Source organism: Oncorhynchus kisutch, linkage group LG19, assembly GCF_002021735.2.
Source record: "Oncorhynchus kisutch isolate 150728-3 linkage group LG19, Okis_V2, whole genome shotgun sequence".
NCBI lineage: Eukaryota > Metazoa > Chordata > Actinopteri > Salmoniformes > Salmonidae > Oncorhynchus > Oncorhynchus kisutch.
In genome coordinates, this window is record NC_034192.2 from 62,005,443 (window position 1) to 62,031,433 (window position 25,991).

At 38.7% G+C, this 25,991-nt stretch overlaps 1 protein-coding gene across 1 annotated transcript in view; it reads left to right on the forward strand.

Moving 5' to 3' along the window:
- LOC109865042 (protocadherin-11 X-linked) overlaps positions 1-25,991 on the forward strand; it is a 301,820-nt gene that overhangs the window by 101,268 nt on the left and 174,561 nt on the right. The window contains exon 4 of the mRNA XM_031798643.1: positions 17,814-17,873. Coding sequence (XP_031654503.1) covers positions 17,814-17,873 — 60 coding nt within the window. The remainder of the gene's footprint in view (positions 1-17,813; positions 17,874-25,991) is intronic.

Here is a 25,991-nt window from a genome sequence, read left to right on the forward strand (position 1 = left end):
GTAGCTGTCGATGACTTCAATACGCTCTTCAATGAGACTCCTTGGACTCTGGTAAACACAACAATAAAGGCCTCAGAAGTAGCTGTCGATGACTTCAATACGCTCTTCAATGAGACTCCTTGGACTCTGGTAAACACAACAATAAAGGCCTCAGAAGTAGCTGTCGATGACTTCAATACGCTCTTCAATGAGACTCCTTGGACTCTGGTAAACACAACAATAAAGGCCTCAGAAGTAGCTGTCGATGACTTCAATACGCTCTTCAATGAGACTCCTTGGACTCTGGTAAACACAACAATAAAGGCCTCAGAAGTAGCTGTCGATGACTTCAATACGCTCTTCAATGAGACTCCTTGGACTCTGGTAAACACAACAATAAAGGCCTCAGAAGTAGCTGTCGATGACTTCAATACGCTCTTCAATGAGACTCCTTGGACTCTGGTAAACACAACAATAAAGGCCTCAGAAGTAGCTGTCGATGACTTCAGTCCGCTCTTCAATGAGACTCCTTGGACTCTGGTAAACACAACAAAAAAGTGAACTAAGCAACCGTTTCTGATCATCTATAAAAGCACAGCATCATCCTAATATTCAACGGGTTGGTTTAAAGCAAAACATAATCACGTCATCAATAGCCATTATGCGTCGCCATATTGTCCCGACGAGAAACATCTGTAAGAAGAGATGGAAAACTTGAAAAATTACATTTTGTAAACAGACCTCCAAAAGGCCATGGCCAAACTACAAAAAAAAAAAAGAAGGCCTTTAGTTTCCAGAATAGAGCAAACACAATAATTGAAGAAGAAAAAGTGGCTTAGCCTCCTTCTCTGATAATTGTATCTGTTTCTAACACACACACACACACACACACACACACACACACACACACACACACACACACACACACTGAGTGGATGAGATGAGCTCCCAGTCTGCAACAAATAAATCCAGTTCTGCTCTGCCCTTGGAGCCGTGGATCAGGAAGTGACTGAAGCACTTCTGTCCCAGTGTAACGCTGTAACACTTGGTCTTGTCCCTAGTCACTGCCTGGATCAGAGAAGCTGCGCTGCCATCATCCCAGAGCTGGCAGCAGTAAGGCCAGGCTTAGAATGACAAATTGGTTGGGGGGAGCTGATGATAGCAGGCCAAGAAAGATACTTTGAAGAGGAAACGGTCTGACTGGTTTGTGACAAGCATGCAAATGATATAGTCAAGTGTATACATGTCTGAAGGCCTTGCGATGTGGAATGAGTCTATCCCAAAGAAGAAGTGGCACAAGCCATTCTCGTCAAGACTAAACACACTGAGGCGTTTAGCTCAGAAGTATCTTGAATAAACAGAAGAATTAGAGCTTCTCTGTCTTGTCTCTTGTTGCCTGACCCGAATCTGCACAAAATAGAACTCAAATACTTATTCTTCCATTTGCTCTGCATTAATTAAATTCAGATAGTCAGTGTGATGCCTATAATCTTAGGTCTATGTATGGATAGCTGTGTGAGTGACATTGTGTCAATGTGTTGGTCAATAATTGCATGTGTCCCAAAATAAGATCTGCAATTATGACTAATGCTACTTCTATGAGTTCTGTCGGCAGTTTCCATATTCTTTATATGAAGTTATTATCATTTATTTTAAAAATCCAAACGCCTTTAAAACAGACATTACGTTTTTCTAATTATGTTTCTATTGTAACCTATTGGTTACAAATGTACAGTGCATTCGGAAAATATTCAGACCCCTTGACTTTTTCCACATTTTGTTAAAGTTACAGTCTTTTTCTAAAATGGATCAAAATAATAATTTTCCTCATCAATCTACCCACAATACCCCATAACGACAAAGGGAAAACAGATTTATAGAATATTTTGCAAATATATTCAATTATTTACATAAGTATTCAGACTCCTTGCTTTGAGACTTGAAATTGAGCTCAGGTGCATCCTGTTTCCATTGATCATCCTTGAGATGTTTCTACAACTTGGAGTCCACCTGTGGTAAATGCAATTGATTAGACATGATTTGGAAAGGCACACACCTGTCTATTTAAGGTCCCACAGTTGACAGTGCATGTCAGAGCAAAAACCAAGCCATGGGGTCGAAGGAAATGTCCGTAGAGCTCCGAGACAAGATTCTGTCGAGGCACAGATCTGGCGAATGGTACCAAAATATGTCTGCATCATTGCATGTCTCCAAGAACACAGTGATTTCCATCATTCTTAAAATGGAAGAATTTTGGAACCACCAAGACTCTTCCTAGAGCTGACAAACTGAGCAATCGGAGGAGAAGGGGCCTTTTTCAGGGAGGTGGCCAAGAACCCAGAGATCCAGAGTTCAGAGTTCCTCTGTAGAGATGGGAGAACCTTACAGAAGGACAATCATCTCAGCAGCACTCCACCAATCATGCCTTTATTGTAGAGTGGCCAGACGGAAGCAACTCCTCAGTAAAAGACACAGGACAGCCCGCTTGGAATTTGCCAAAAGGCACCTAAAGGACTCTCAGACCTCGAGAAACAAGATTCTCTGGTCTGATGAAACAAACATTGAACTCTTTGGCTTGAATGCCAAGTGTCACGTCTGGAGGAAACCTGGCACCATCCCTACGGTGAAGCATGGTGGTGGCAGCATCATTTTTGGGGATGTTTTTCAGCAGCAGGGACTGGGAGACTAGTTAGGATCGATGGAAAGATGAACAGAGCAAAGTACAGAGAGATTCTTGATGAAAACCTTCTACAGAGAACTCAGAACCTCAGACCTAGGCAATGGTTCACCTACCAACAGGACAACAATTGTAAGTACATAGCCAAGACAATGGCACAAGTCTCTGAATGTCTTTGAGTGAACCAGTCAAGGCCCGGACTTGAACCCGATCTAACATCTCTGGAGAGACCTGAAAATAGATGTGCAGCGATGCTCCCCATTGAAAAGGTCTGCAGAGAAGAATGAGAAACTCCCCAAATACCGGTGGGCCAAGCTTGTAGCGTCATACCCAAGAAGACTAGACGCTGTAATCGCTGCCAAATATGCTTCAACAAAGTACCGAGTAAAGGGTCTGAATAAGATTTAAATGTGATATGTGATATTCTATTGACAATGTTTGTCTATGGAGATTCCATGGCTGTGTGCTCGATTTTTATACACCTGTCAGCAACAGGTTTGGCTGAAATAGCCAAATCCAATCATTTGAAGAGGTGTTCACATACTTTTGAATATATAGTATATATAAGCCCATATACTTACCTGTCATTATGGGTTAACTTAGTTGAATATGCAGTAAGTTATGTTACTTGACTATGCAGTAAGTTATGTTACTTGAAGATGCAGTAAGTTATGTTACTTGAATATGCAGTAAGTTATGTTACTTGAATATGCAGTAAGTTATGTTACTTGAATATGCAGTAAGTTATGTTACTTGAATATGCAGTAAGTTATGTTACTTGAATATGCAGTAAGTTATGTTACTTGAATATGCAGTAAGTTATGTTACTTGACTATGCAGTAAGTTATGTTACTTGAATATGCAGTAAGTTATGTTACTTGAATATGCAGTAAGTTATGTTACTTGAATATGCAGTAAGTTATGTTACTTGAATATGCAGTAAGTTATGTTACTTGAATATGCAGTAAGTTATGTTACTTGAATATGCAGTAAGTTATGTTACTTGAATATGCAGTAAGTTATGTTACTTGAATATGCAGTAAGTTATGTTACTTGAATATGCAGTAAGTTATGTTACTTGACTATGCAGTAAGTTAGGTTACTTGAATATGCAGTAAGTTTTGTTACTTGACTATGCAGTAAGTTATGTTACTTGAATATGCAGTAAGTTATGTTACTTGAATATGCAGTAAGTTATGTTACTTGAATATGCAGTAAGTTATGTTACTTGACTATGCAGTAAGTTATGTTACTTGAATATGCAGTAAGTTATGTTACTTGAATATGCAGTAAGTTATCTTACTTGAATATGCAGTAAGTTATGTTACTTGAATATGCAGTAAGTTATGTTACTTGAATATGCAGTAAGTTATGTTACTTGAATATGCAGTAAGTTATGTTACTTGAATATGCAGTAAGTTATGTTACTTGAATATGCAGTAAGTTATGTTACTTGAATATGCAGTAAGTTTGGTTACTTGACTATGCAGTAAGTTTGGTTACTTGACTATGCAGTAAGTTTGGTTACTTGACTATGCAGTAAGTTTGGTTACTTGACTATGCAGTAAGTTATGTATCTGTTTGTTACATGGAATGTGCTTTGTGGATTTTCACTGGACAGAAGTTGCTCTCCGGTTTTGTGATGAAGCAAAGGTGTGGATGCGTTTATTCTAGTGGCTCAGCCTTTAGGTCTATACATCACAGTCACAGTCGCATATGAATCAAAAGGTTATAGAGACAACAACTTTAATCATCACAACACATAGGTTGTAATATGTTTTGTTTCTGGTTTGGCTTTCCTTGTGATTTTACCCACACACCGCTACTGTTAATATGTAAGGTAATGGTAAATCATTTTTCTCTGGATCTTCTAACAGCGAGGCATCTGTTCTGTTTTGTGCATGTATTAGCAACTTGACAGTATTTCTGTTTGTTTGGTGCTGCCAAGCACGTTCACTAGCTTATTTTTTTTTGTGTGCTCTGATTACACGCAAGTATCCAGTTCAGTTCAGCAGTTTACACAGATGACTTCGCCATATGAAAAACCTTCCATAGAAAAATATACCTAGCGACCTCCTTTTAATTTCTCATCCAACTGGTGTTAGCTAGCTAAATCTGCTAGCCTTCTGCTAGCCAGCTGCTACTGTTTCACAGCAACTATATTTGCACCCGGTTTAAGAACTCAGAGATTCAGCTGAAAAGATGTTAGCATTGTCAGAAATTATACAAAAAGGTAGCACATTGTTGGTTTGTGCACGTGAGAGAGATCAATTGTGAATGTTATCAAACCTGCTGCGCCTACAACACGTATCCAAATGGATCTAAGTCTACTGGTATGGACCCTGTAGCCTCGTTTTAGTCTGACGACTAGAATTTGAGCTATGTTTGGACAAAAATATTTTCTGACCCCCGCCCCCCCCCCCACCCTAATGCTAACAACTCCTGTCAAAAAATCTGGAAGATTGGTTCTTGGTAACGGCCAGACGGATTATGACTACAGGCGGCGAGGGTGTTGTGTACCTCCAATCATGATGATTTGTAAATTTTCATCCACATTGGTGTCATATTGGCTTACATACGATGGTAGGGAGATTGAATTTAACATTGAGCTTCAACCAATGCATACTAAAGTCGAGCCAACCGGCTAGAACAAAACCGAAGTTCAAACGCAGTGAGTGGTTGGCCTATTACTAATAAAACAGTGTCGTTAACACTGTCATTTCATTATTTCCCCATGGCACCTTAGTCAAAGGACTAAGGACTAGCATCTTCTGAGTGCCTTTGGACTGTTTCTCATGGAAATTGGCCCTCCTCCAAGCCAAAACAATTATGGCAATGCATTGGCTACACTACAGAACTGCTGTAAGCATGGCGTGCCATGTCAAAGTACAGACAGGACATCAGACCAATAGTATGTTTCCTTGTGTTGGAGGTGAGCGATTGGTTCGCACTGGTTTTGAGTAGTTCATATAGTCATAATATATATTTCTGATCAGTTATTACATCATAGGATGTGCTTTATAATGCATTATACACTGGTCATAAGAAGTTATAAAGGCATAACGAAGAGGCAAAATGTTACAACCACTTTTTTTTTCGCGTCTCTAATTGTACTTGCTTTGCAGATTGGGCTCATTATGACAAAGTGCTTGTAATTATGCTTTCCTTAAGGAGATTATACTGTAGTGTTACCTTCCTACTAAATACTAAACACACATGGAAACTAGCAAAAACCCACAGAGCTTAGAGGGAAGTTCATTAGTGCTTCGTGCCCTGTCAGCCTGTCTGTGAGTCTGTGTTGTTTCACTGTTTGACTGACAGAGTCTATCTAAAAACATGGCAGATAGATACTCCAACTGTCTTGTAGGTTGTTTTTTTTACCATTAAAATGATATTCAATTAGGCTTTGATGGCTTCTTGCCTGAAACCACGCCTTTATAATGATTTCAGGTAGAACATTCAAGTTGAAATATGTTCTTGCCTTGGAGCCCCATCAAAATAATTGTTTTGATATGTCGTGTTTTTTTCGTTTTTTTGGCACAGACAATAATTGGAAATGATCCTAGCTAGGGAAAATATTTTTGGGAGAGTTATGTTGACTGAAACGAGCTACAGTCCCTTGGCATGATATGATGGAATTTGAGTCCAACATCAGGCTAGGTAGAAAGTCCGTCAGTGGTTTGGGAGAGTGGGGGAGAAAGTGTTTCTGTGTACTGTGTTGTCACTTTGATTGCGTGTCCAAAGTAGTAGCTGGATAATAATACAGGGATTGAAACCTCCCAAATTGCCCAGGGCTAATGATCAGGTGGGGAGGAGGGGTTGGAGGAGGCTGTTGGTGGAGCACAGCTAGCCTCTCCATTTCTGTGGAAAACCTTCTATTATTGTTCACTGAATGCTTCTCCACACATCTGGGACATTTGTATCCTGCCTTATTCTAACACTGCATCTATTATTTTCTATTCGTATACCTTTCATAATTTTTTTAATATATTTTTTTTAACCTTTATGTAACTAGGCAAGTCAGTTAAGAACAAATTATTATTTTCAACGACGGCCTAGGAACATGTAGTACTGATAAATCCTGTATCATTTGGTACTGATAAATCCTATGTCATTTAGTACTGATAAATCCTGTATCATATAGTACTGATAAATCCTATAGGAAAACATTATAACTCCAAGAGCATTTACTCCCGAGTGGCGCAGCGGTCTAAGGCACTGCATCTCAGTGCTAGAGGCATCACTACAGACCCTGGTTCGATCCCGGGCTGTATCACAACCCGACCATGATCTGGAGTCCCATAAGGTGGCGCACAATTGGCTCAGCGTCATCCGGGTTAGGTGAGGGTTTGACCGGGATAGGCCGTCATTGTAAAAAAAAAAAAAAAAAAAAATGTTAAATAAAAAATAATACTATACAGTCAGACAGGTGTAAAGCTAAGGCACACACAACACTCATACAACAGTATAGATCATATAATACTGGATCAAATTTGAGTATATCTGCTATTTCAGGAATCCATTGCTGGAGAATTCCTTCATCGTAACAAAACAATTTTCCAAAATGACTTGTTTTTTTGTGCTTGTTCCATTCTTCATATTCACCACCTGTCAGCGACTCATGTCATGGTGTACAGTTCAACCAGCAGTGGAATCCATAGACAGTATTTCTTTTCTTCCTGCTTCAGATCAAAAATGATCAAAGCCACTTGATAATCCTGGAACTACAGCGTTTGCTTTAATCCCAGTGAGGGAAAAAATGTTTTCGTTTTTTTTTTTTAAACAACGTACCGCGGTAAACACAAAAATGTCAGAAAATAAAGTAAATGGAATTGCAGTTGACTGAATGCAGCAACAGTAAGGCACTTTGTAGAGATAGCCAGGAAGTTAGCTGACAGTATAAAGCATCTCTGTGTATGTGCAGAGAATGCCAGTGGTGCCCAATGGCCCCCACTCACCCGACATACCAATGTGTCCCCCCCCCAAAAAAAAGCCCCTGTCTGCTTGACACTGGAGAGAGAGAGAGAGAGAGAGAGAGAGGGACAGAGACAGAGACAGAGAGAGAGAGAGAGAGAGAGAGAGAGAGAGAGAGAGAGAGAGAGAGAGAGAGAGAGAGAGAGAGAGAGAGAATGGTGCTCTTGTTTTCAGGTTTGTAGGGAGTCTGCCTTGAATGTGAACAGCATGGGTTGTATCCTGCATGGGCTATGATGGCCTAGGGAATGAAAGCTAATGTAGTTCCCTAGGGTAGCTATTTTGCAAGCTAGCACAGAAAGAAGAGTGTGAGTGTTGGCTCTTCTTCACCGAGATATTTTCTATTGCCGTCTATTAACCCCCTAGAGTAGATGTCTGCGCCCTGCAAAAAACTAAACTGAACAGAAAATATAAAAACGCAATATGTAAAGTGTTTAAAAGATGGTACACATTTCCATATGAACAAAAGGTTTATTTCACTTAATGTTGTGCACACATTTGTTTACATCCCTGTTAGTGAACATTTCACCTTTGCTAAAATAATACATTTGGCTGACAGGTGTGGCACATCAAGGACCTGATTAAACAGCATGATCATTACACAGGTGCACCTTGTACTGGGGACAATAAAAGGCCACTCTAAAATGTGCCGATTTGTCACACAACACTAAGCCACAGATGTCAAAAAATGTTGAGGAAGTGTGTAATTGGCATGCTGACTGCAGCAATGTCCACCAGAGCTGTTGCAAGATCATTTAATGCTAATATCTCAACCATATGCATACTCCAACTTCGTTTTAGAGAATTTGGCAGTACGTCCACAGGCCACGTGTAACCATGACAACCCAGGACCTCAACATCCCGCTTCTTCACCTGCAGGATATTCTGAGAGCAACCCAGACAGCTGATGGAACTGTGGGTTTGCGTAACCTAAGAATCTTTGCACAAACTGTCAGAAACCGTCTCGGGGAAGCTCATCTATGTGATCGTCGTCCTCCCCAGGGTCTTGACCTGACTGCAGTTCGGAGTCATAACCGACTCAGTGGGCAAATGCTCACCTTCGATGGCCACTAACACGCTGGAGAAGTGTGATCTTCACAGATGAATCCCAGTTTCAACTGTACCGGGGAGATGGCAGAAAGCGTGTATGGTGTCGTGTGGGCGAGCGGTTTGCTGATGTCAACGTTGTCTCCTCTACTGTAGTCTCCTCTACTGTAGTATCCCCTACTGCAGTCTCCCCTACTGTATTCACCTCTACTGTAGTCTCCTCTACTGTAGTATCCCCTACTGTAGTCTACTCTACTGTAGTCTCTTCTACTGTAGTCTCCCCTGCTGTATTCACCTCTACTGTAATCTCCTCTCCTGTAATCTTCTGGTCTCCTCTACTGTAGTCTCCTCTACTGTAGTCTCCTCTGCTGTAGGGACCTCAACTGTAGTCTCCCCTGCTGTAGTCTCCACTGCTGTAGTCTCCTCTACTGTAGTCTCCTCTACTGTAGTCTGCTCTACTGTAATCTCGTCTCCTGTAATCTTCTGGTCTCCCCTGCTGTAGTCTCCCCTGCTGTAGGGCCCTCTACTGTAGTCTCCCCTGCTGTAGTCTCCTCTGCTGTAGTCTCCCCTGCTGTAGTCTCCCCTGCTGTAATCTCATCTCCTGTAATCTTCTGGTCTCCCCTGCTGTAGTCTCCCCTGCTGTAGTCTCCTCTGCTGTAGTCTCCCCTGCTGTAGTCTCCCCTGCTGTAATCTCATCTCCTGTAATCTTCTGGTCTCCCCTGCTGTAGGGCCCTCTACCGTAGTGTCTTGAAAGGCACGATACATGTATTTATTAGACAGAGAACTTCTGTCGAAGGCGTACATCAAATCGGAGTAGCGTAACGGACATCTCAAAACACATAGGAAGAACTGGGACATACAAATACATTTCTAGAAACATACTGTCAATATCTGACTTCAAAACAAAGCGATTGGGCTCTTTGATCTGGATAACTAACATATACAATACACACAGCAGATATTTCCTGGCGCTGTAATGAGTGAGCTAATATATTTTAACAGGATTAACAGCATTCAAATCACATTTCATTCTCTTAGCAGAACAAAACAATGGTGTTCATAGAAGGTATGTTCATTTATTATTACAGCTGCAGAGAAACGTAATCTTACATCCCAAATGGCACCCTATTTCATACAGAGTGCACTGCTTTTGAACAGGGCCCTATTGGGCACTGGTCAAAAGGTGGTGCATAACATAGGGAATTGGGTCTCATTTGGGATGCACCCTAAATGTAATGCGTCCTTATCTCATCCATGAATATTTCATCAATAAACTAGACGCAATGCAGCTATCTGTGAATCTGTCTCTGAGTGTTAATATGAAATCTGTGTTATGTGTTTTCATTATCTGAAATCTGAATACAATGGTTATAAGATTGATTTCAACGTAAATGTAATACCGTATAATTAAGGTTCTGACTGTCTAATCTACAAATCACCCTCTGGTCTAGTGCACTGGTAGATCTGATAGGGAACACATCACATTATCGACAAGCACAGCAAAGGTCCCTGGATTACACCAACCACATAATGATGTATTGTTCTAGTCCAGAGCCAAGACCAATCAATCAATCAATCTTATTTTAATTGTCACATGCTTCGTAAAACAACAAATGTAGACGATAAGTAAAATACTTACTTATGGGCTCTTCCCAACAATGCTGAAAGGTGATTTTTTTTGTGTGAGAAAAGTGTAAATGATTTGAAACTCGTGTTCGAAGGACTTGTGGTGAGACTTGGAATTGGTCACTAAACTACACTGAAGTCCTGCCTTTACTAAAGACAACAGTATATTGCACATCAAGGATCGCTTTAAATATCACTGTCATTTATTTAATGCTTCCAACCCCACTATGAAAAGCTGAGACTCTCATGAACGTGCACGTCTAGTCTGTTTTGCTCTATGATGTTCACAAGCCACACAAGAGTGGTTAGAAGGTAAATGGATCTTCTACATAGAAGATACTAGGAAATCCCAGGTCATAGTGTCTATAATACTGTAATGGGTTCTTCTACATAGAAGATACTAGGAAATACCAGGTCATAGTGTCTATAATACTGTACTGGGTTCTTCTACATCGAAGATACTAGGAAATACCAGGACATAGTGTCTATAATACTGTAATGGCTTCTTCTACATCGAAGATACTAGGAAATCCCAGGTCATAGTGTCTATAATACTGTAAGGGGTTGTTCTACATTGAAAACCATAGGAGATACCAGGACATAGTGTCTACAGTACTGTAAGGGGTTGTTCTACATTGAAAATCATAGGAGATACCAGGACATAGTGTCTATAGTACTGTAAGGGGTTCTTCTACATAGAAGATACTAGGAGATACCAGGTGATAGTGTCTATAGTACTGTAAGGGGTTGTTCTACATTGAAAATCATAGGAGATACCAGGACATAGTGTCTATAGTACTGTAAGGGGTTGTTCTACATAGAAGATACTAGGAGATACCAGGACATAGTGTCTATAAAACTGTAATGGGTTGTTCTACATTGAAAATCATAGGAGATACCAGGACATAGTGTCTATAATACTGTAATGGGTTCTTCTACATCGAAGATACTAGGAAATCCCAGGTCATAGTGTCTATAGTACTGTAAGGGGTTGTTCTACATTGAAAACCATAGGAGATACCAGGACATAGTGTCTACAGTACTGTAAGGGGTTGTTCTACATTGAAAATCATAGGAGATACCAGGACATAGTGTCTATAGTACTGTAATGGGTTCTTCTACATCGAAGATACTAGGAAATCCCAGGTCATAGTGTCTATAGTACTGTAAGGGGTTGTTCTACATTGAAAACCATAGGAGATACCAGGACATAGTGTCTACAGTACTGTAAGGGGTTGTTCTACATTGAAAATCATAGGAGATACCAGGACATAGTGTCTATAGTACTGTAAGGGGTTCTTCTACATAGAAGATACTAGGAGATACCAGGTGATAGTGTCTATAGTACTGTAAGGAGTTGTTCTACATTGAAAATCATAGGAGATACCAGGACATAGTGTCTATAGTACTGTAAGGGGTTGTTCTACATAGAAGATACTAGGAGATACCAGGACATAGTGTCTATAAAACTGTAATGGGTTGTTCTACATTGAAAATCATAGGAGATACCAGGACATAGTGTCTACAGTACTGTAAGGGGTTGTTCTACATTGAAAACCATAGGAGATACCAGGACATAGTGTCTACAGTACTGTAAGGGGTTGTTCTACATTGAAAACCACAGGAGATACCAGGACATAGTGTCTATAGTACTGTAAGGGGTTGTTCTACATAGAAGATACTAGGAGATACCAGGACATAGTGTCTATAAAACTGTAATGGGTTGTTCTACATTGAAAATCATAGGAGATACCAGGACATAGTGTCTATACTACTCTAATGAGCTCACTGTAATAAGCTCACATACATAGTTACTGTCAAAAACTCCAAACTCCACACAGTTGTTGCTGTTTGATATTCATTTCCCACTGAGAAAACAGCAGTCTTATTAAAGCGTGTTTTTGCTTGGTGGACCTTATAAATTTGTCAATAAAACTCATGAATGCAAGTGTTTATGTCAAGTTGTTTTGTATACTACTTGTAACCCTGGTTGTCCTGGACATAACACAGTAAAACACTCACAATGTGTGGCTAAATATGAGGGCAGATCAAGCAGATGAATAGAAGCAGTGAACCCTAGGTTTTTCACTGTGGGAATCCCTGGGACCATGATTAATTGGGAATTCACACTGCGCAGTGGTGGATTCTCACTCCTAAAAAGGAACTGGGTCTGCATTGGAAACGGGCTCAGCAGAGGCGACAGGCCTCGGTGTCTCCATGCACCGGTGGCAAAGCTGACATATCAAAGAGCTCCTCTTTGTCAGCCAGTAGTAAGTCTGTTTCTTACCTGATGGCAGAGAGATTAGAGCACTTTGCAGCCTATCGCTTCAAGCACCGTGTGGAATTTTGTTTGAAGCGGCTGAGGAAACGCAGGGGGGTTAAGTTCTCAGGGACAGGGTACCATCTCACGCAGAGAGTTCCTTAGACTGTCGCTATTTTCATGACATCCTGAGCCTTCTGAAGTGAAAATGTCAGCTATGTGTCACAAACAGACTTACCTGGACAGAGATGTTATGTTGTGTAGAGACTCAGTTTGTATGGAGAAGTATCAAGCGCCAAAACAAATAACTAGCTATTTTTATATTTATTTTTTAATATATTTATTTTAGAATTTTACCCCCTTTTTCCTCCCCAATTTCATGGTATCCAATTGTTAGTAGTTACTATCTTGTCTCATCGCTGCAACTCCCATACGGGCTCGGGAGAGACGAAGGTTGAAAGTTATGCATCCCCACAACCCAACCAAGCCGCACTGCTTCTTAACACAGCGCGCATCCAACCCGGAAGCCAGCCGCACCAATGTGTCGGAGGAAACACCGTGCACCTGGCTACCTTGGTTAGCGAGCACTGCGCCCGGTCGCTGGTGCACGATGAGACAAGGATATCCCTACCGGCCAAACACTCCTTAACCCAGACGACTCTATGCCAATTGTGCATCGCCCCACGGACATCCCGGTCGCAGCCGGTTACAACAGAGCCTGGGTGCGAACCCAGAGCCTCTGGTGGCACAGCTGGCGCTGCAGCGCCATTAGCCACTGCGCCACCCGGGAGGCAACATCAAGCTATTTTTAAGACTTGTTTAGTATCCCATTTAATGTTGGAGAAGAAAATGGCTCTCGAACTGCATTCAGATTCTGACAAGTAGAAGACATTTAATTAGAGTCTTATTTTAACACATTACATTCTCACCATACCGTAATATCACTCTCTCAAACTCAGAAAGTGCATACTATTAATGTTCTGTTCACAATCTGCATGGAACAGGAAGACACATCCACAGATTGTGAACAGAACAAAAGTAGTATCTGCTATAAAGGCGTTAGACACTGATGACGTGCACTGTCTGAGTTAAAAAAAAATTGTAGAAAGAGCAGACAGGGTCATTGAAAGGGGTTGCTGACATCAACCTACCTACACAGAGTACTGTGGTTTAACCTTGCAACAGGACAGCCGATTCTCTTGGCCTTACATGGTGTGATGTACTGTAAACTCTTCTCAGGTTACAGTAGCGCATCACATTGTGTATATATACACTGTATATACTATCATATACATACTGTATAATATATCAAATTGTATATATACTGTATATACTGTTTATCATATCATATAGATACTGTATAATATATCAAATTGTATATATACTGTATATACTATCATATACATACTGTATAATATATCATATTGTATATATACTGTATATACTGTTTATCATATCATATAGATACTGTATAATATATCAAATTGTATATATACTGTATATACTATCATATACATACTGTATAATATATCATATTGTATATATACTGTATATACTGTTTATCATATCATATAGATACTGTATAATATATCAAATTGTATATATACTGTATATACTATCATATACATACTGTATAATATATCAAATTGTATATATACTGTATATACTATCATATACATACTGTATAATATATCAAATTGTATATATACTGTATATACTGTTTATCATATCATATACATACTGTATAATATATCAAATTGTATATATACTGTATATCATATCATATACATACGGTATAACATATAATATTGTATGATATATCATATTGTATATATACTGTATAATATATCATATATTATATATAGTATAACATATCATATTGTATATATACTGTATATCATATTGCATACATACTGTCTAATATCTCAATTTGTATATAGACTGTATATCATGTTTATCCATATTGTATAATATATCATGTTGTATATATATTGTATAATATATTTGATTGTATTTATGCTATCTAATATATCATATTGTATATATACTGTATATCATTTTATATATGATATTGTATACATATTGTATAATATATCATATTGTATATATATTGTAAAATATATCATATTGTATTTATACTGCATTATATGTTATATTGTATATAGATTATATAATATATCATATTGTACATATACTGTATACACTGTATATCACATTGTATATATATATATATATATTGTATAAATCTACTATACATATAATATTGTATATATACTGTATATTGTATTGTGTACACATACTGTATAATATATAATATTGTGTACACATACTGTATAATATATAATATTGTGTACACATACTGTATAATATATAATATTGTGTACACATACTGTATAATATATAATATTGTGTACACATACTGTATAATATATAATATTGTGTACACATACTGTATAATATATAATATTGTGTACACATACTGTATAATATATAATATTGTGTTTACATACTGTATAATATATCATATTGCATATATACTGTATAATATATCATATTGTATACATAGTATATTCTATATCATATTGCATTTATATCTCTATAATTTAAAATATTTTATAATATTTTATAATATTTTATAATTTATAATTTATATCATAATATATCATATTGTATACATACTGTATAATGTATCATATTGTATATATACTGTGTAATATATCATATTGTATATAAACTGTGTAATATATCATATTGTATATATACTGTATAATATATCATATTGTATATATACTGTATAATATATCATATTGTATATATACTATATAATATATCATATTGTATTTATACTCTATAATATATCACATTGTATTTATACTCTATAATATATCATACTGTATATATACTGTAAAATATATCACATTGTATTTATACTCTATAATATATCATATTGTATATATACTGTAAAATATATCACATTGTATTTATACTCTATAATATATCATACTGTATATATACTATATAATATATCATATTGTATTTATACTCTATAATATATCATATTGTATATATACTGTATAATATATCATACTGTATATACTGTATAATATATCATACTGTATATATACTGTAAAATATATCACATTGTATTTATACTCTATAATATATCATACTGTATATATACTGTAAATATATCATATTGTTTGCACGAAGCTCATGAAATAAGTGAAAACTGTGTAGGAAAGCATGTGTTCAATAATTGAAAATGGAGTTAATCAAGCCATTCTCATCATACCCCCCATGGCAAAACACGCACACACATGCACACACACATGCACACACACACACACACACACACACACACACACACACACACACACACACACACACACACACACACACACACACACACACCGACACACACACACACAGCTTCCTCGCCCTCCCCATGCCTCCAAAAAATCTGTCATGTTTATGTTCATTTATCCTGATATAGTAACAGTTCCAGTATCTACTCTTTGGGGGGAAATTGTTTCAACTAATTCAGACAACCAACGCTTGGCCATCGGCCCTTTAATATTGCATGAGATGAGTGTTTACGCTGTTTGCTGCTGCAGTGCCAGTGAAGCTAGCTAACTGGGGTTGCGTGTGTGTGTGTGTGTGTGTGTGTGTGTGTGTGTGTGTGTGCGTGTAGCTCTTTCACTCTCCATCATCCCCAGTAGTTATTGTTGCTACAGCCAGATTCTCTTTAAGTTGTGATGAAATATAGATGTTGGTAGTCTGGACAGTTCAGTGTCTCTTCTCTCCTGGTGATACCATAAGGAAGGCATTAATGGTGTCAGGGAGCATTAGGAGTGCGTACCCCGGTAACATAATTGGATATGAGGGGCTAACAACTGACACCTGCCTCCTGAGGTAGCTAGTTAAGGTTTCAGGGGGGGCTAGTCTGTGAAGCCCTACTCCATTCCATGTGAGGCCTGGTCATTCCCCCTGTTGTGAGTGGTTCCGTCGTTGTTAGGCTCTATATTCCCTGTTGTGAGTGGTTCCATCGTTGTTAGGCTCTATATTCCCTGTTGTGAGTGCAAAGGCATAGGTTTCCCTTGAACAATGGGGGGACAAAAACATTTACTTCCTAGTGACTCTGAGGGAGGGGAAGGCACTGACATTGCAAAGATCCAATCAATCCCAATGTCCTTTGTGAATGTGTGTTACTGTGTATCTGCAAACCCCAATATACATCATATTCTCTATTCAGTGCACTACTTTCGAGCAGGGCCCATATTTAGTGCACTAAATAGGGACTAGGTTGCCATTTGGGACAGAGACTGAATGTGTGTATATGCAATTACACCCCACCATATCCTGTTGACAGTTTTGTTCATTTGTTCCTCGGTTCGTTTCAAGATGCATTTATAAAAATAAAAATAATTGTTGCTGCAATTGTGCGTCTTGCATAATCACAAACAGCAGGACCATCTGTTGCCGACATACCTTAGCAGGTTATTTTAATGCTGTTTTTCTTGTATCTGAACAACGCATCACCTTATTAACAAAATGATAATCATCTGACTGTAAGGTCTGTGTTGTAAGTAGTAGGTCTGTGTTGTAAGTAATAGGTCTATGTGTCATGTGGAATCCTCTGACTGTAAGGTCTGTGTTGTAAGTAGTAGGTCTGTGTTGTAAGTAATAGGTCTATGTGTCATGTGGAATCCTCTGACTGTAAGGTCTGTGTTGTAAGTAGTAGGTCTGTGTTGTAAGTAGTAGGTCTGTGTGTTATGTGGAATCCTCTGACTACTAAAGGAGGTTTGTAATCTTTCCACAGAGGATAATAAAGGGAATAGAAAACATCATAACAAAATAACAACACATTATTATACCCTGAGAATAAATAAATAAATAAAGTAAGAGTAAGATTATATTCTCAAGAAAAAGATTTACACTACGACCATAAGGCTACAGTGCATTTTTATTCTCGGATTATGAAAAGGCTAAAACCACGCCTGGTGCTGTAGTAGGGTCACTTAAGCACGGTATGGTCGAGAGAATAACGGAGAGAAAATAAGTAGCATCTACTCTTTGTCCCAAATGGCATCCTATTCCCTATATAGGCCTATGGGCCCTGATCAAAAGTAGTGCACTACATAGGGAATAGGGTGCCTTTTGGGACACAGTCCCCTACTATCACAAATAGTGTTGTGTTGGAAATGGCCCTCCACAGTAAGCATGCTTCTGATAATGTGTTTTTCTATCTTGTAGAATCAGGGCCAGACACCAGAGAAGTCCTTCAGCTCAGTCGCATCTACTTGTCCCCATAAGGTAAGCTCTTCCTAGACCTATACAGGATACAGTATATTATTCTATATAAACCTATACATGATACAGTATATTACTCTATATTAACCTGTACAGGATACAGTATATTACTCTATATAAACCTATACAGGATACAGTATATTACACTATATTAACCTATACAGGATACAGTATATTACTCTATATTAACCTATACAGGATACAGTATATTACTCTATATATACATAGTATACAGGATACAGTATATTACTCTATATATACATAGTATACAGGATACAGTATATTACTCTATATATACATAGTATACAGGATACAGTATATTACTCTATATATACATAGTATACAGGATACAGTATATTACTCTATATTAACCAATACAGGATACAGTATATTACTCTATATAAACCTATACAGGATACAGTATATTACTCTATTTTAACCTAAACAGTATGTAGTATATTACTCTATTTAAACCTATACAGGATACAGTATATTACTCTATATTAACCTAAACAGTATGTAGTATATTTTGCATACATATTTCTACATGAATATAGTGAAGCTGGATTTCTGTTGTTCATAAGGGATGTTTAACTAATAGACTTTAAAATAATATTTTTCCTGTTAAATTGTGTTAATGACATCCACACTCTTTCTTTTGTAGCAATTAAGAATTACTCCTCAAACTAAACAAATACAAATTAGAATTAGCATATATTTAACATGATATGAGAATGTCAAATGTATTCAAATAATTTTCCCACTAGGCTATGCAGAGTAAAAAAAATCCACCATCCTTCAGACTTATTAAAGTAATCATCACACAGTTAGTGTAAACTAACTTTACACTTTGACTCTGCCACTGCTTCTACTTGTGAACGTGATAATGTGCGATGTAGTGAAATCCTCTCACGTCTTCCAGTTCACTTAGGGGGAAAAAAAAGTGTCAAAATGCCCATGTCCTTTTCTGGTTGAATGGCACGGTCAAGAGTAAAAAAACACACACACACAACAAACACTCCAGTCAAGAAGAAGCCGTGTTAAAAAATAAACTCAGTTGAGAGGGCAGTCTGACAGCCTGTCATCGTGTGGCCAGCTGAAACTACACCTCTTTTCAGCCTAAAAACTACAATCCGGAATTGGATAACAACTACATGTTTGACTCTCCACTTGTTTCGGATTACAGCCGATGGGACGGGGCTAGGGAAATGTACAACCTCTCGTATTCATAGACAACACTCTAGATGCAAGGACTGACAGTCCAATGTATAGATTTACCAATATTCTGAAGCTATGCACTCAGCATTTTAATGTTGTAAACAATGGAGGGAAAACACCTAATATTCTGGGTTATGTTAAAGTTACTGACAGTTGCGATACACTCACAAGGCACTTATAATTTATATTCTTCAAGAATCAATGGCAAAGCAAGTATAAAAATCTCAAATTGAAATGACCATTGAACAGCTAGGTTCCCAAAATCCCAGTCTGCACCTTTAATGTTCGGGACAGCTTTCTAAAATGACTCTTGTGCCATTGAAAGCTGCCGACTGGATGATATATATCGTCGCGTGTCTGACTGCGTTTGACAGTAAATAATACAACGCGATACTGTCCCCCTGTCATTGGGAAATAATGAGCGAGGCAATCAGCTTTGTCCTGAGTCAGTCGACACAAAAACGACACTGGAATCCCCGGCACGTCCTTCACATGGTCCTGAACTGGCACCGCTCGTATTGAGATCACCTCTAATAAGACGAGCTCGGCGATATTGATGTCGTTGGGTCGCATCCCAAATGGCACCCTGTTCCCTCTGTAGTGCACTACTTTTGACGACATAGGGACAAGGGGGTCATTTGAGACAGACAATACATGTAAGTCTGTGGCCACTATATAGGGAACTGGGAGCCATGGGCCTTGGTCAAATGCAGTGCACTATATAGGGAATAGGGTGGCATTTCAGATGGAAACAGTCATATTGGCATATCACCAGGAATAATCTGCATGCATATACTGCCCTTGAGATTTTAGGAAGCGTTTGCAATGTCCCATGTCGCCTCTCTCATCAGCCGTCTCTCCTTAAAACAGCTGACGCAATAGAATGAAGCAACGAATGCCACTTTGGCTGCTATACCCGTGGGGCACATGTTCACGTCTGGTCCACCCACATTATTCTCCATGATCCGGATTCACAGAGCAATACACACAGAGCAGAGAGAGAACACAAGGCCAGCACGGTATTATACTGTCACTCAGCTACATTACACACAGAGCAGAGAGAACACAGAGCAGAGAGAACACAAGGCCAGCACGGTAATATACTGTCACTCAGCTACATTACACACAGAGCAGAGAGAACACAGAGCAGAGAGAACACAGAGCAGAGAGAACACAAGGCCAGCACGGTAATATACTGTCACTCAGCTACATTACACACAGAGCAGAGAGAACACAGAGCAGAGAGAACACAGAGCAGAGAGAACACAAGGCCAGCACGGTAATATACTGTCACTCAGCTACGTTACACACAGAGCAGAGAGAACACAGAGCAGAGAGAACACAGAGCCAGCAGGATATTATACTGTCACTCAGCTACATTACACACAGAGCATACAGACTATCCTCTGGGGTCTGAACATTGTTCATCCTTTGTATATTCCATTGACACACCCATGTGTCAACCCAAGTAACAAAATAACAAAATCCCCATCAAAATATGTCAGTTTAAGCTAGAGATATCAGGTGTTTTCCATTGAGTGAGTCTAAATCCACCGTATACGCCTGTGCCGGCATTCTTCATCTGCCGTGGAAGGAGGCCGAGCTACAACGCTGCTTGTCAGACCATGAGGCATCCCCCAAAAATCGGTATTCTCTAAAATATATCTGTAACACCGTCCAAGTCACGGGACTTGTTTCAAGTTGGCAACGCTGATGTGCAAACTTCTGTCTGTATCATCCGAACAGTTTGGCATACATATAATTAACGCCACTCTCGTGAATACGATGGTGTTCTCCGTTTTGCTCTACGACCCCCACAAGTGTCACTGGACTTGCCTGAAGGTAACCCATTCAAACGAATGGAAGCATGGAGGTAGTTTTGTGCCCCTCAAAATAAGGTGTTACATTTGAGTAAAACACGTTTACTACATTCCTGAGCATTCTTATATCTCTTAGATATAGGACAGACACACTTCAAAACCTTATTCCTTATGATTAATTGTTTTAGTGTATCAATACACCTATTCACGACAAAGATACAGGTGTCTTTGCTAACTTAGTTGCCAGGGAGGAAGGAAACCACTCAGGGATTTCACCATGAGGCCAATGGCGACTTTAAAGCAGTTACAGAGTTCCTGAATGTGTTATTAATTTATGAATGTCTTATTCGATGTGATTATATGGGCTATAGCAAAGGCAAATTTCATTATTTATTCTAATATGTTTTTATATATATATTTTTTTAGACCTAAAGGAGTCCTAAAATTAAAAACCAAATAGCTACATGACCCTCCCCCCCTTCTGACTATCCTCTAAGGTCTGAACATTATTAAACTACTGACTATCCTCTAAGGTCTGATTACTGACTATCCTCTGGGGTGTGATCCTTATTAAACTACAATAATATCTCAAATTAAACGCATGGTCCCTCCACCAACCCACCCTCTCTTATTCAAACTCATTTCATCTTCTCTATTTGGTGTCTTGCTAAAAAATCTAAAGACTCACAGAGAGAATCGGTGAATAATTGATCAGCGAAACCCCTCCTCAGAGCTTGACAAGGGCGAGGGCTGAAGCTATAATATTTCTTGAAGCAAGCATATTGTAAGACATTGCAAACAGCTGAAGAGGATTCTGAATAACACTATTTTAAGGATTTTTTAAATCCTTTTGGTCACAAAATCTTCAATAATGAAATGACTCCATGTTCTGTGTATAGTGTAATGGCGGAGGCAGATGGCAGATGGTTGGTGTGATGGAAAGGGACTGGTTCATCCACCTCTCCCTGTATGGGGTTGCATGCCCAACCCTGTCACTGCCAGGTTCATGAAATTACTATGGCAAACAAAATCATTACCCATCCCTCCTTGTGGGACCATAACAGTGTCACAAATAGCAACCTATTACCCTTTATAGTGCACTTCTTTTGACAAGTTTCCATAGGGCTCTGGTCAAAAGTAGTTCACTATAAAGGGAAAAGGGTCCCATTTGGGACACATCACATGATGTCATGCAGGGTTTTTCTTTCTTTGAATAGCAAACTTGCCGTGTGGTCCTGGTATCCATGCTGCTAACACCTTATTTATCTCGCATGCTTGGTCAGTCCACTATGCAATATACGAGAGCATTATAGCTGTTTAGCATAGAGTGGAGTAGTATCCTAGTACGAATTATTCATCACCTTAAATTACATTTTATAACGTTTTTATAAAAGTTTACAACTTTACATCAAACTTTACATATATATTTTTTTACATTAGCAGTCACAAAGTGCTTTACAGATACCCGGCCTAAACCTAAACCTAAACCCCAAAGAACAAAACACGTAGAAGCAGACATGTTTCTTCAAGATTGGGATATCTATAATATAATCTCTGGATAACACGTCTATGTATAAACTGTTGTCAAGGTCTTAAAGCCAAGGAAACCTGCTGGTGAAGAAGGATATCTTAAATAATATAGTATAGTATAATATATTATAGTATAATATAGTATAATATAGTATAGTATAATATAGTACAGTATACTATAATATAGTATAGTATAATATAGTATAGTATAATATAGTACAGTATACTATAGTACAGTATAATATCGTATAGTATAATATAGTAGAGTATAATATAATATAATATAGTATAGTATAATATAGTAGAGTATAATATAGTATAATATAGTATAGTATAATATAGTATAATATAATATAGTAGAGTATAATATAGTATAGTATAATATAGTATGGTATAGTATAGTATAATATTGTAGAGTATAATATAGTATAATATAGTATAGTATAATATAGTAGAGTATAATATAGTATAGTATAATATAATATAGTATAGTATAATATAGTAGAGTATAATATAGTATAATATAATATAGTATAGTATAATATAGTATAATATAATATAGTAGAGTATAATATAGTATAGTATAATATAGTATGGTATAGTATAGTATAATATAGTATAGTATAATATAGTATAGTATAATATAGTATAGTATAGTATAATATAGTATAGTATAATACAGTAGAGTATAATATAGTATAGTATAATATAATATAATATAGTATAGTATAATATAGTAGAGTATAATATAGTATAATATAATATAGTATAGTATAATATAGTATAATATAATATAGTATAGTATAATATAGTATAGTATAATATAGTATAGTATAATATAGTATAGTATAATATTGTAGAGTATAATATAGTACAGTATAATATAGTACAGTATACTATAGTACAGTATAATATTGTATAGTATAATATAGTATAGTATAATATTGTATAGTATAATATAGTATAATATAGTATAATGAAATGCAATGCTTCCAGCAGACTAACAACAGGGCTCTTCATGCAGTGATTCTCTTGTTTACCGCGCTAAACTCAAGGGTTAAGATTGGAGTTACACTCAAAGCAGCGAGTCATAGGCGGACTGGGAGATACACACACACACACACACACACTCACACTCACACTCACACTCACACTCACACTCACACTCACACTCACACTCACATACACACACACACACACACACACACACACACACACACACACACACACACACACACACACACACACACACACACACACACACACACACTCTTTCTCTCTCTCTTCAGGTGAGGTTGATCCTGTAAGACAATCAGGAACAATCACAGCACCCTGCACCCTCTCCAAGGTTCCATTGTGGACGTCGTCAGACAAAAATATGTGCTACGACTTAAAAAATAATAATTTAAAAGACAATCTGAAAGTTTTTATTTTTTATTTAACTAGGCAAGTCAGTTAAGAACAAATTCTTATTTTCAATGAGGGCCTAGGAACAGTGGGTCAACTGCCTTGTTCAGGGGGCAGAACAACAGATATGTACCTTGTCAGCTCGGTGATTCGAACTTGCAATCTTTCGGTTACTAGTCCAATGCTCTAACCACTAGGCTACCTGCCGCCCCATGTGGGTCTGGTCCGGTATAGCAGCTGTCACCAGTGTATACCAGCATGTCCATATCAAAAGGCTGCCAGCTAGCCATGCCCGGAAAGAAAGATATATACATAGAAATAATGTGGCGACCAACTGGGCGATATCTTCTTTCTGCGGTTCTTTTCTGGCTTATCTGCAGAACCTCCATGTGACAAGGATCATTATATGTTGTGACAGGTCACAGACAATAACACTGGTATAGCTGGTGTACAGTGCCTTCACATCACTTAACTGGTTCCACATTTTGTTGTGTGACAGACTGTTTTTAACATTTATTAAATTGAGATGTTTTGTCACTGGCCTACGTACAATACCACATAATGTTAATGTTAAACAAGGTTTTCCAAAAAGGCAAGCCTAAATAAATTCAGGAGTAAAACAAATTTAACAAATCCCATAATAAGTTGTATTGACTCTCCCTGTGCAATAGTAGTGTTTAATGTATTTTTTTCAATGACTACCTCATCTTTCTACCCCACACATACAATTATCTGTAAGGTCACTCAGTCAAAGCAGTGAATTTCAAACACAGATTCAACCACAAAGACCAGGGAGGTTTTCCAATGCCTCATAAAGAAGGGCACCTATTGGTAGATGTGTAAAAAAACAAAACAGACATTGAATATCCCTTTGAGCATGGTGAAGTTAATAATGACTCTTTCAAGGATTTCACCATGAGGCAAATTGTGACATTATAAACAGTTACAGAGTTTATTGGCTGTGATCAGAGAAAACTGAGGATGGATCAACAACATAGTTGTAACGGCGTTCTTCGTTTGTTGAAAGAGAGTCGGACCGAAATGCAGCGTGGTGGTTACTCATGTCTTTAATGAATGAAAAGACGATACATGAAATAACTTAATAAATACAAAAACAACAAACGGAACGTGAAACCTAATTACAGCCTATCTGGTGAAACTACACAGAGACAGGAACAATCACCCACGAAATACAAAGTGAAACTCAGGCTAGCCTAAATACGGTTCCCAATCAGAGGCAACGAGAATCACCTGACAGCTGATTGAGAACCGCCTCAGGCAGCCAAGCCTATACAACACCCCTAATCAGCCGTGATCCCAAATACTACAACCCAATACGAAATACAATAACATAAACCCATGTCACACCCTGGCCTGACCAAAATATATAACGAAAACACAAAACACTAAGACCAAGGCGTGACAGAACCCCCCCCCCCAAAACCATAGGGAGGGTCCGGGTGGGCGTCTGTCATTGGTGGCGGCTCCGGCTCGGGACGTGGACCCCACTTCATTAATGTCCTAGTTCCTGGGATAATCCACCCTCGCCGCCGACCATGGCCTAATAGTCCTCACCCAGAACCCCACAGAACTAAGGAGCAGCTCGTGACTGAGGGGCATCTCGGGACTGATGGACAGCTCGGGACTGAGGGGCAGCTCGGGACTGAGGGGCAGCTCGGGACTGAGGGGCAGCTTGGGACTGAGGGGCAGCTCGGGACTGAGGGGCAGCTCGGGACTGAGGCAGCTCGGGACTGAGGGGCAGCTCGGGACTGAGGGGCAGCTCGGGACTGAGGGGCAGCCCGGAACTGAGGGGCAGCCCGGAACTGAGGGGCAGCCCGGAACTGAGGGGAAGCCCAGTACTGAGAGGAAGCCCAGTACTGAGATGAAGCTCAGGTAGGTAGTAGGCTCCGGTAGATCCTGGCTGGCTGGCGGATCTGGAAGATTCAGGTTGACTAGCAGATCTGGAAGATTCTGGTTGACTGGCGGATCTAGCTGCTCTATGCAGACTGACAGCTCTGACTGCTCCATGCAGGCTGACAGCTCCTTGCAGACTGGCAGCTCTTTGCAGACTGACAGCTCTGACTGCTCCATGCAGGCTGACAGCTCCTTGCAGACTGACAGCTCCTTGCAGACTGACAGCTCCCTG